The sequence below is a fragment of the Notothenia rossii genome, assembly GCF_949606895.1.
Source record: "Notothenia rossii genome assembly, chromosome: 8".
NCBI classification, from domain to species: Eukaryota; Metazoa; Chordata; class Actinopteri; order Perciformes; family Nototheniidae; genus Notothenia; species Notothenia rossii.
In genome coordinates this window covers 69,159,543-69,172,635 of record NC_136906.1, presented here as the reverse complement: position 1 = coordinate 69,172,635, position 13,093 = coordinate 69,159,543, and the positions used below count along the sequence as shown (strand labels likewise).

Below are 13,093 nucleotides of genomic sequence, written 5' to 3'. Positions count from 1 at the left end.
GCAGTTGATGGCCCACTACACCAGTAAGTAAATATTGATTGACCCAACTGCCTATTGCAGCTTTGCTTTCATATAATACTTTTAGTCGCTACAGATATGGTACACTTTTAAAGATACCATTAAACTCTTTCAAGCAGTCAAAAACAGCTTGGCTTTTATTTTTTCTGTGTATGCAAGTTCAATGTATGCTTGGGAAAAGAAACAACTACACATGTGAGGAATTATATAAGAGGTCTATGATTCTGTGAAGCAGTCATGTACAACCTCATATTTATTTTGTACAAGTAAAATACAAATATCATGTTATAAGCCAATTTGTAACCATTGCTACTTAATAGTACTACATAACATTTTATTTTTCTCCAAATATATTTATAATCTGTATACTTTTTTTTCATTCGGAAGTATCGATATAAAGCTTATCGACAGTTTGTACGTTGGTGCTGGGGTGTACTCGGCCCAAAAATCAGAGTCCCGCTGCCTGCATGTGCTGTAACCGAGATACGGAAGACTTACCCTGAACCGGGAGGCCGCTATCAGGGATTTCAATGGCCAAATCTGTAATTTGACATAAGTCATGCAGCTGAACTGGTTAAAATGGTTTCGCGTGATGTAAATAATTTACAAAGTACATCATTTACAATATTATTTTTCCAAAGAAACATGTAAATATAACAACATTTTCCAAATCACAAGTTTGTAAGATTGTATTAATTTACTTTTTGATAAATAAAAAAGGGTTCTTTTGTTAATTTTTCACTTGTAACATTTGATCTTTATTGCAGTGTACATTAGTCTATTTTGGTATATGTGCGAGCCCACAAATAATTAAAAGTGGTAAAAATAATAAAGATATTCAGACGTAATTCATTTTTGGCCTTACTTATTTCACTTCAACTTTTATATATTTCAGTCACTAGGCAAGTTCACTGTACTCTGGTGACATTTAGCTCAAGCTGGCATAACACCTGTAGTAACTTAATTCTGACCCGAGTTTTGTGCACAATCTTCCAGCACCCATGATCAATGTTTATAGCAATCAGGAAACATTCACAGCTCACAACTACACATCGCTTCCCCATCATGAATTGTTAGATAAAAAAAGTTTAGCGAGGTCTGGTTACACATATGTTGAGCGAAAATAGCGGAAGGATACAAAACAAACAATCCAGACGAGGCTGGTGTTTGCCACGTGTGACGTCACACAGCTGGGTTAATGGCTGGCAAGCTTTTCGCTACCGGAGCGGAATAACACAGGAAAGTGGCACACATTTCATGTTATTTGGGGGGTATTTATGGAAAGAATCATTGATGTTGATATGTCAAATGAAACAGTGGAAAGTGATGAAGCGATTTATTAACACAGAATAACGTTTATTTTGGACATTTCATGGACTTTAAGTAATACAAGACAGAATGATATGATGATCTCCGCGCTACGGGTGCTCCGTGCATACATGCAGACATGTAATATCCAAGGATTAGAGACTGTTGGATGCTGCTGTTTTGAGCATTGCAATATATTTATTTTCATTATGCTATTTACGATTACTTTTAGGCTAAGCAACGATTTGTTGTCAGTTTGTATAGGTGTTGCTATCTCCTTTTCTTTTCAAAATATTTTTATTAATTTTCTTGTTCAACACAGAAATCCCACAGATGGGCCAAAACAGTATCACAATGCAGTGAGTTGTGCAAACATGTAGTATTACATACAAAAAGTGAAGACATTTTATAGAAAAAAAACAAAACAAAAAACAGCACAAAAGAAAACGCCATCAGCAAAGTATTGTGAGCAAATAATTATGCCGGAGGTGGCCCCTCACTCCCTCCCCATCCCTCCCCGTTTCAGTGGATGATCAAACTAATTATATAGCACATTGTCCAGAGTAGAGAATATAATTACTATATGTTATTGTATATTAGAATAGTCACACTGTTTTCATGTCAAGGGCCAAGTAACCACATGAAGTTGCTTTGGTCTTATTAAAGTAAGCTAAAAAGGGACCCCAGGTCTTACAGAATTTCTCATCAGAGCCTCTGATTGAGAAGCGCAGCTTTTCTAAGTTAAGGCAGGACATTATGTCCCGAAGCCATTGGTTGCACATGGGCGGGGCAGCGTCCTTCCATTTAAGTAGAACTGCACATCTGGCCAGAAGCAAGGAAAAGGAAACCATGCGGCGTTCTGAGGGTGTCAAGTGCAGAACACCTACAGTGATTGTACCAAACATAGCTACCAGGGGGTCCGGGTCTAGTTTTTGATTTAGGATGTTGGACAAGGTAAGGAAAACGTCTCCCCAGAATTCCTGTAGGCGGGGGCATAGCCAGTACATATGAAAGAGGGTAGCAACATTGATTTTACATTTATCGCAAGTAGGGTTCACATCTGGGAAGAAGCTGGACAATTTAGCCTTTGAGAAATGCGCCCTATGTACTATCTTAAACTGTATAAGGCAGTGTCTTGCACAGAGTGAAGATTTATGGATTGATGTGAGGATTTTGTCCCATAAGTCATCCTCCAGGGACTGCCCCAGGTCATGTTCCCAAGCCAGCTTAATACTGACCAAGGGTGCCTGAATCAACGTGGAGATGTTTCTGTATAGGGTTGACATAGCCTTTGGAGACATTGGGTTAAAGGAGAGGAACATATCAACAGGGTTACTATCCGGTTCCTTAGGAAAACAGGGCAAGATAGACCGCACATAGTGCCTAGCCTGTAGATATCGAAAGAAATGTGTCTTAGGTAGATTGTATTTCTCTGAAAGTTGGTCGAAAGACATGAAATTACCATTTGTAAACATATCCTTAAATTGACTGATACCCTTCCCGTGCCAGCCCTGAAAGGTGGAGTCATGTCTCGATGGAACGAAAAAATGGTTGGAAGCCACAGGGCTCAGAAGTGAGAAATCCTTGTGACCAAAAGACCTCCTAAACTGGACCCACACTTTCAGGGTATGCCGAACAACTGGATTAGCTATCGACTTAGACGAGAATTGACTGAGTGGTGACCCAAGGAGTGCTGGGAGTGAGACATCACCACAAGACTCCAGTTCCAAGGATGTCCACGCTGGCCTGTTGGGTTGAAGGTAGAAGTGGCGCCAGAAGGTGAGGCAGCGAATATTAGCAGCCCAGTAATAATGGCGAGTGTTCGGGAGGCCCATGCCCCCATCCCTCCTGAGTCGTTGCAGTAGTAGTTTATTAGCTCGCGGTTTCTTGTTTTGCCATATATACGAGGAGAAAACGGAATCTAAGGAAACAAAGAAGGATTTGGGGATGAACACTGGCACCATCTGGAATAGATATGTGAATTTCGGGAGTATACTCATTTTGATGGAGTTTATACGTCCGGCAAGGGACATTGTGAGAGGAGACCACTGCTGTAGCAACGTTTTCACCTGGCCGAATAGGGTCATGAAATTTTCCTTAAACAGATCTTTAAATTTTCGTGTAACTGTCACTCCAAGATAAGTAAACTGCTCACGTTCAAGTTTAAATGGCGAGTCTTTGTAGTCTAAGTGGAGTGCTTCACTATTGATTGGAAACAGAATACTTTTGTTTAAATTTAGCTTGTAACCAGATATGGAACCGAACTGCTCTAGCAGAGATACTGCTGCTGGCAGAGAGGTTGTTGGGTTTGAAATATATAGCAAAAGGTCATCTGCATACAAAGACACCTCATGCACCGAGCCCCCCCTTGAGATACCGGCAACGTCTGCACTTTTGCGGAGAGCAATCGCTAGCGGTTCAATAGCCAAATTAAAAAGGATTGGACTCAATGGGCAACCTTGGTGTGTTCCGCGGCCCAGGGCAAAAGGTTGCGAGCGTTTACCGTTTGTTTGGACTGCGGCGGTGGGAGAAGCATATAATAGATTAACCAAATATAAGTGATGACCCAAAGCCAAACTTCTCTAAAACTGTAAATAAATACCTCCATTCGACCCTATCAAACGCCTTTTCCGCATCCAAAGCCACAACACATTCTGGGACGTTTCCAGTTGGTGAATATATTATATTAAAGAGACGCCTGACATTGAAGAAGGAGTAGCGGTTTTTCATAAAGCCAGTCTGATCGGATGATATTATTAGTGGAATGACACCTTCCAATCTGCGAGCCAGAACCTTGGCTAAGATTTTAGCATCTGTGTTCAGCAATGAGATAGGCCTGTAAGAGGCATATTCAGTAGGGTCTTTCCCTTTTTTTAGATATAAGAGTAATTATTGCCTCGTTGAGAGACGGGGGGAGCGAGCCTAGCTGAGAGGATTCGGCCAGAACGGTTGTCAAGTATGGCGAGAGAAGCGTGGAAAACTTTTTAAAAAATTCGGAGGGAAACCCATCTGGTCCGGGGGACTTTCCAGATTGCATTGAGGATATAGCTATGGTTATTTCTGCTTGTGTTATAGGTACCTCCAGGGCCTTTGACTAATCCGGGGGAATAGTTGGAATGGGCAGAGAGTCGAGAAAACTCTTGATTCTTGGATCGTCCCCATCAAATTGGGAGCAGTACAGATTAGAATAGAAGTCCTTGAATGCAGTATTTATCTCTGTAGGTTCTTGTGTGACATTGCCACTTTGTGTATTAATACTTGTGATTAGTTGTTTTGACCTCCGTCCTTTCAGCTGGTTAGCTAACAGTTTTCCTGCCTTCTCGCCATGCTCATAAAATGTACTTTTGTTTTTTAGCAGAATGTTTTGAGTCTGGTAGGTAGTAAGTAGGTCAAATTTAGTTTTGAGTTCCAGTTTAGTGTTGTATAGCTCAGGGGTCGGGGTTAGAGCGTATTGTGCATCAGTTCCTGAAATGTTGGATAACAGGTCTGAACGTTCCCTTTGGGCTTTTCGCCTTTTGTGAGCGGTGAATGAAATTATTTGTCCTCTTAGGTAAGCTTTAAGTGCATCCCAGACCATGAGAGCAGAGGTATCGGATGTGGTATTCATTTCTAGAAAGAAGGTGATGTGGTCCTTCAAGTATTTTACAAACTCATCATCAGACAGTAAAGATGAGTTAAAACGCCAGTGCCTTGTGGGCATCGGTACACCTGAGAGTGGCAGTGACATCACAACAGGTGCATGGTCAGATATAACAACACTCTGGTAAGAACAAGAACGGACTTGGGAAAGTAGTCTATCAATGAGAAAATAATCTATTCGAGAATATGTATGATGAACATGGGAGAAAAAAGAATACTGTTTCTCTTTTGGGTGGAGGAACCTCCATACATCTGAGATACCACACTCTGAGAGAAAGGATTGAATTTGTAGTGCTGATCTACTCACTGCACCTGGCTTGGTGGAGGAGCGATCCAGCGCCTGGTCCAGCCAGCAGTTCAAGTCCCCTCCAAGTATCAAGTAGTGCTGGCCCAGGTCGGGAAGATTAGAGAAAAGGCGTGCAAAGAAGGCAGCGTCATCTATATTTGGGGCATATACGTTAGCCAGGACAACGTTCATGTTAAATAATTTCCCAGTGACGATTACAAATCTACCGTTCTTGTCAGCCGTAATATCGAGTGGTTCAAAGACTACGCCCCTTGCCACAAGGATAGAAACCCCTCTTGCTTTTGCCTGGAAGGTAGAATGAAAGTGCTGCCCCGCCCAAGATGCCAGAAATCTGTCATTGTCTGCAGAACGCAAATGTGTTTCTTGAAGGAAGATAATGTCAGCGTTGAACTGCTTCAGATGATTGAGTACTTTCCTTCTTTTAATTGGGTGGTTCAGACCCTTGACATTCCAACTCACAGTGTTAAGAGAGCGACTCATAATATGTTCGGAGAGAAAAGTACTGTTTGTATAAGGTTGGTTTGGTGTGGACCATTTTATGTTTACTATCCAAACCAGACCATTGTAAAGAGAAAAAAAACAATGTGCAATTATTATAACCTCCCCACCCTGTCCCAAAACCCAAAGAAGCTTCCAAAGAACTCAGAAGCAAAATAAAATTAACCATACCCCAGAAAGCAACTGTGTTAATCAGTTGCTAGCTCTCCCCAAAACTTACCATCTGCAAATCAACTTCCCTGCACTTGCTATCTCAGCCCCAGATTGATACAGGTACCTCAGAATCAAAGCGTTTTCAACTTTAAATGTATTTTAACAACCTTACACACGAAGAGGTTAAACAAAAAGCAGTGCTCGGGGATGTGAAAAAAAAAAAAAAAAAGCATACATATACACACACACACACATACAGGTTTATACTACCCCGTGGGGGCCCCTGACTGTATACAGCCTGATGGGATCCAGCCTTTCTGAAGGGTCTAGAGACATGATTTTAACTGCTAAAATCGTTAGAATTTTTTGTTAACACAAAAATCACTTGACATTTTGCAAACTCTCAAAAAAATAAAGAAACCTGAAATCCCTCCCCCCATGGGGACTGGTCCCCATGGGGGGAGGGATTTCAGGTTATGTTCATTGGCATACCATCAACACTACTGTTAGGCACTGCACCGAACCAAAAGAAAGCAATACTTGCTTGCCTTTTCAAAATTAAACATTAAAGATGTTCTCTCAGCAGAATGGTGACCTTTATACCAATCAATTAAAAACTATACACTACCTTCCACTGTTTAGATTTCAATAGTTAAAGGTTGAGGAGGATCATTCGACTTTTACATTTGTTTCAATTTGTTTGCACTGTTTATTTGACACGTTGCAAATAAAACAATAAACAAATTAAATACCCACCAGACCTGCTTTATGACTTTTTACTGTCGCTGATGATCCTAATGACCAGAAACTATGTTAAAGAATGGTATACCTATACTTCCTGTACAAAAAAGGAGACACAAATTGAGTTCATTCATTTTCACAAAGCTTTCATTTCAAACAGACAGCTGTTGCATTTTATTTTAAATATTTGTCCCCTAACATCCTACATGCCTCTCACATGTATTCTAAATTATAAAAACAAAGTAACGTTTTAGCTTGGCGACACAAAAAACAGGGTACTGTTACCCTCTGTTTATTTCAATCTTGAATTGTCACAGTCTGTCGGTTTCCTGTTTTACTTTGAAAGGTGTTCACCCTGTCTGTCATGTCTGTATTAGTTTCCTGTCTGTGTTTTCCCTCCTGTCTGATGATCTGATTCTGTTCACCTGGTCTCTTTGTGTTCTCCCTCCCTCCCCAACTCTGTCTTATCGTTTTGATTGGTCATGTATGTATTTAAGATCTGGTTTCCTGGGTTCTTTTTGCGAATTAAGAGGGAAAGAGAGTTATTGTCTGTTTTGCACATCCAGTCGTCTTGAATAAAGGTTACTTTCAGTTTAAACATGTCTGTCAGCACTTGGGTCCATCCTGCGCTGCTCAATCCTGACAGAAAGAACCCACCTTCTGTCAGGATTGAGCAGCACAGGATGGACCCAGGTGCTGTGTTAAACCAAGAATAACCTTTATTCAAAGTGACTGGATGTCCAAAACAGACAATAACTCTCCTCCTTAATTAGCACAACAACAAAAACAGGAAACCAGAACTTAAGTACATACATGACCAATCAACACGATAAGACACAATTGGGGAGGGAGAACACAAAGAGACCAGGTGAACAGAATCAGATGACAGGAGGGAAAACACAGACAGGAAATGAATACAGACATGACAGACAGGGTGAACACCTTTCAAAGTAAAACAGGAAACCGACAGACTGTGACAATTCAAGATTAAAACTGAAAACAGATCGTAACGGGTACTCAATAACTCTACCCGTTACCCTCTATGCCTATAGAAGGCTAAAATCAGCAATGATTTAGAACCATTATTTAAAATGTGGCCAAACGGCACAGACTTTACATTTGTCCTCGCCAAATGCATTAATGTAACATTGTACTAAACAAGCCTACTCACCAACTGGTGTAGGACGGTACCTAGGAGCTCTGAGGCTCAGAAGAGCAGGAGAAACAACACATTTTTAAAAACACGCAGTGTAACAGTTACAACAAAACAGGGTACTGTTACGATCCGTTTATTTTCAGTTTTAATTGTCACAGTCTGTTCAGTCTGTTCAATTCAAGATTAAAACTGAAATAAACAGTTACAACAAATGCAAGGAGCACATATTAGTATTTGTTCAGTAAATTCTCCTGGCACTTTCACGTTGAAGGGCAGTGATCCTATTTTTCACGTAAAACTTCACCGCTGTCCAGCTTCTTTCAATCAGTGCTTCTGGAGAAGCTGTAATGCAAGCAATGCAGTCAAACTTTCCTGGTACTTTACCAGATTTTATGAAGGTCATTAGTGTGTTTTCAACAGCTTCGACCTCCGCACGAGTCCAACTCCTCTTCTTTGTGGATTCTAGTGAAAGAAAGAAAAGACAATCAGGCATACAGACAAGTGACATAAAACATTATTGAGGGACCAATGAGCTTATTATTTTGATCAAAGGTGTAATTTCTTAAAGAAATATCTTGAATGCCTATATTCTGACACCAGGTCAAACATACATTTTTAAAACAGCATCAGTTGTATGACTGATTTGGTAGCCAACCTGATATGTATTCATCATTAACTGGAGATTTAAAGAATTAAAAGCTAAAGTACCCATCCCAAGAAGACAGCTCTAATGCGTCTGTTTACATCTGCCATTAGAACACGCCTCCACGTGCCTCTTGAGTGATCACTTTTGGATCAGAACTAGGGTTGCAAAATTCCGGGAATTTTCAAAGATGGAAACTTTTCATGGGAATAAACATGAATAAACTGGGAATTTTCTAAATTGAAGGTTGGCTCTTCATAGGGAACTTAAATATAGTTGGGGAAAGTATATTTTAGCATAATCTTGACTAAAACAAACAGATGCCATTCAAGTACACTTGAATATCCATGCCATAGCACACTGCTTACTGCATGGCTATTGAGACCACACAAAGGTTCGCAACAGGCTCACAAATGTGAGAGTGGAAAAACTGGTTGGCCTTCGGGCAAACCTTTGAGCCTGACACAGAGCCATCCTCAACAAGGCTGGACAGTGACACTGAAGAGGAAGACTCAGAGTTGGATGTTGATGAGGCCCAGGAAGAGCCCATTGACTGAAAGGGTTTAGCCAAAATGCAGAGGATTGCTTGAAGGAAGATTTGCATGTTTAATGGGACTTTTTGGAGGGAGAAGGGCTCTTTTCAATTAGAATTTTGAATGGGACTTTGTGGGGATTTTTGGATGGGGGGTGCATTTTTTAATGAGTGGGGTTGGGGGGGATGAGTAACATTTAACTCAACATTCCTGTTTTCGTTCTTCAATGAAACAAATGATTGTTCAATAAAATAATTAAAATTTGTTAAAATTTTTTAAATCTGTTGAATGTCATGTTTTTTGTTTAATTTTGCATCGAATATTTCTAAAATTCCCCAGCTTAACTTCCCATGGAAACTTTCCGCCCCTTTGCAACCGTACTCAAAACCCATTCTAAATGCAAATAAACTCGTAATCAACGTAATATTAGAAGAATATCCGTTGTAATATTCTACATATTCTTTGATTTGGGTACATTATATTACATAAAAACAAGAGGTTATTGTTTACCGGCAGTGTTTGGTAACCTCTGTGCTGGCGACACCGCAACCTTTCCTGCAGTAGCAGGCTTATCAAAATCCTTGGTGGTCCGCTGTCCTCGACTGGATCTTATCGATTTTCCTATCAAAATAAAAAATAAAAATAAATGTATGAACAAAATATAGATAGGTGACAACTATGGAATACCAGGAGAAGCAAATGTGGAAAAAAAGGATTACATTTTCCAACAATCGTGACAGTTTTGCCAAAAAGAAAATCTACTTTTGTAGCACGTTAAGGCACTCCAATGCAGTTAATTTTGTTTAAAAATAATTATAATAATCTTTGAGATTTCAATACCAACTCTGTTGGTGCGCAGCCCTAATAATCTGAACAATTATGATTGCAATACAGAGCATGCTAAGTGTATTTTAACAAATTGTACTCAACGTGTAACACATAACTAAACCTGGTCAAAGAACCAGAAACAAGTAATCAATAATAATCTCATATACATGTCAATACTGGAAAATGCTGGACAAGCGTTAATCTGAATTGCTGCTTCTGCAGCAGCTCTCGCATTTGGCTGAGACTCCAGCCGGCAGAGGTAGAGCCCGGCTGGGGCTGTTCCATCATAGTATCAATTTAAATTAAAGCAGTTGGTGTATATTTGGTAGAATATAAGGACTCGAGCATAATTATTGTAAAATTCCACAGGTTTTGTTAAAGCAGGTCATTTTCAAATAGCAGGAGTGCATTACCTGTTTTGGGGTCATCACTGTCAGACTCTGTTTCTCTTCTTCTCTTCTTCTTGTGGGTTGAAGAAGTTGTGCCTATAGACGTAATGTCGCCATCAAGCTCCTCAGGAGTCAGCAGTCTTCTGCGAGACCTTGAAGATCCTTTGACAAAATAAATAATACAAAAATTGGCATATGGTTGATCTCAACGCTCATTCAGCCGCACAGTAAGCAATGCCTATTGTGTTGGAGGGTAAAAACTGTGAAACATGTAACCAGAGGTGGGAGAAGTAATCAGATCTTGTACTTGAGTAGAAGTATTCAGATATTGTACTTGAGTAGAAGTACTCAGATCTAATACTTGAGTTGAAGTAAAAGTATTCAGATATTGTACTCGAGTAGAAGTACTCAGATCTTGTACTTGAGTAAAAGTAGAAGTACTCAGATCTTGTACTTGAGTAAAAGTAGAAGTACTCAGATCTTGTACTTGAGTTAAAGTAGAAGTACTCAGATCTTGTACTTGAGTAAAAGTAGAAGTACTCAGATCTTGTACTTGAGTAAAAGTAGAAGTACCAGAGTGTAGGAATACTCTGTTTCAGTGAAAGTCCTGCATTCAAAATGTTCCTCAAGTGAAAGTAGAAAAGTATTCTCATCAAAATATAGTGAAAGTAGCGACAGTAAAAGTAGTCATTGTGCAGATTGGTCCATTTCAGAATAATATATATGATATGTTTTATAATGATTGATCATGAAAGTGTTCTCAAAGCTGGTAAAGGTGCAGCTAGTTTGAATGACTTTGTATACTGCAGGGTAGCTTGAGGATTTACTCCAGGTGGAACTAAAGTCTGATTTAAGACTTGATTATATTTCACATCATTCATCCACATCTGTGAAGTAACTAAAGGTATTAATACATGTAGTGGAGGAGAAGTACACCATTTACCTCTGAACTGTAGTGGAGTAGAAGTACACAGAAGCATAACATGGAAATACTCAAATAAAGTACAAGGACCTCAACATATTAATTAAGTACAGTACTTTAGTAAATGTACTTAGTTATACCTTACACCTCTGCATGTAACGCACCTGATGATGATGGAGTACCGAAAGACAAATCTTCCTCTGCCCCCGTGTCTGAAAGATCACTTTCCACAGCTTCTGGCAGTTCCTCTGAAAAGCAGGGATAACAAAACCAAATATGATAATAGAAAATACATTAATACTGAAAACACATAAATATATATATATATATTTACCATTTGGATCGATTTGGATTTGGTCCAGGCTCATTCCCTTGAAGTCTGCAAGTCGTCCTTGTTCAAGTGCTAGCAGCACTTTGCTAACTTTAGCTAACTGCAGGGTTCCCTCTGGTAGTCTGTAGTACTGTCGATGGACGCGGATGTCATGGCCAAGAAAATTTGCGAGTATGTCCATTTCATTGTCTTTCAAGTTGAGAACAGTTGAAAGTGTGGATATGTGCTTTCTCAACTTCGTTGACGACAGGGTTTCAGGATGCTTCGCCCCACATTCCTTCGCAATCCGTCTGATTGCATCAGATCCTCTCAAATGATTCTCTGTCTCGGGTCTGGAGAAGAAATAGGGATTTTCATCAGGAACACCAGCGGCACGGCGATGTGCAACCAGGGCTTCCATCGATGACATCATGTCCGGCGTTAAGAGGATGGGTACTTTATTGTTTCTTTTCCCCCTTATTTCGATGCGTTGGAAATGCTTGCAGAGCTTTTGCTCTAACTCTGAAAGTCCTCCTGCCAGATCAGAATGTACACTAGACGTGTCTCTAAGGGTGAATGCACTCAGATGCATTTTGGAAACCTCACCCTCTCTTCTGCGATTAAACAGAATGATTTGACAAAGGGTCAAATTGGCCAACTTGACCCAGTTACTTTTATTTGGAACTTTGTCAAGGTGCAGTTTGTACTCTTCACTGCACTTGTCAAGGTATATGTGCATATTCTTAACGTCTTCCGTAAAAGGAAGGAGCTGAGGAGCATTCCATTGTGCCTCTTTAAGTGTCTGTAGGGCACGTGACGATACACACACATTCCACTTCTTTTCATAAAGACTACGACTCCTCTCCAGGTTCCGGAGAAACGCCTCATTGTCCTCATTGTCCGATTCTGCCATCTTGGCTTCACACTCCAGAATGTCTGCAATCTCCTTGAGACTATGACCAAGCTTTAGAGCTAAGGATGGAGTTTTGTAGGTGTTTTTGTCTCGATCAAAGCCAGCAACATCATTTACTGCTTCGACCACAAAGTTAAAGTTGGAAGGTACAAAGAAGTCCTCAACTCTTCTCAGCCGGCCATTTTTGCGTGATTGCCGAATCAATCTTCCGATTTCTCGCATTTTTTGTCTTATGTACTCATGTTTGGTCTTGTCATGTCCATGCTTGGCGTACAAATGTTCTCCAAGTCTCAAGATACTTTTCTCCTGTCTGATGATGCCTGTGATTTCATCTTGATGCATAGCATTTACCAGCTCCCAAACCTTTCTGCTCACACCATCAGGGACAGCCTGTGCAAAGGCACAGATAGATTGTATTCGACTTCTTCCTGGTTTGGTTGAGCTGCATTTTTGTGAAAGTCTGCACCTTGACATGTGCCTCCATAATGATTTTCTTTTAAGCAAAGCCTCACAATTTATACAGTGCATGTAATCACTTGCTTTGCCTGGTTTCCCAGTTTGCTGACTTGGGATTAGTGTTCCACTACCCGTCTTTAGGACTTCATTATTATGGGCTCGGTTTCCTTTGTTTCTAATGAGGTCTAAATGCAATTTTCGTTCCTTTGAGTTCAAAGGAAGAGTGATAGCTTGTGCTTACGCATTAAGTGCCTTGCCATTTTATGGCATTGCATGGGA

General features: G+C 40.2%; 2 protein-coding genes across 6 annotated transcripts in view; one reads left to right on the top strand and one right to left on the bottom strand.

Annotated features, from left to right (window-relative positions):
* LOC307014503 (uncharacterized protein) overlaps nt 1-13,093 on the top strand; it is a 147,448-nt gene that overhangs the window by 40,688 nt on the left and 93,667 nt on the right. The window lies entirely within an intron of this gene.
* LOC307016967 (uncharacterized protein) lies at nt 7,335-13,035 on the bottom strand. The gene is made up of 5 exons (XM_079646357.1): nt 11,470-13,035; nt 11,300-11,383; nt 10,238-10,375; nt 9,507-9,617; nt 7,335-8,282 (listed from the first exon to the last, which is right to left on the bottom strand). The coding sequence occupies exons 1-5, from the start codon at nt 12,884-12,886 to the stop codon at nt 8,059-8,061; spliced, it is 1,974 nt and encodes a 657-aa protein (XP_079502483.1). The 5' UTR covers nt 12,887-13,035; the 3' UTR covers nt 7,335-8,058.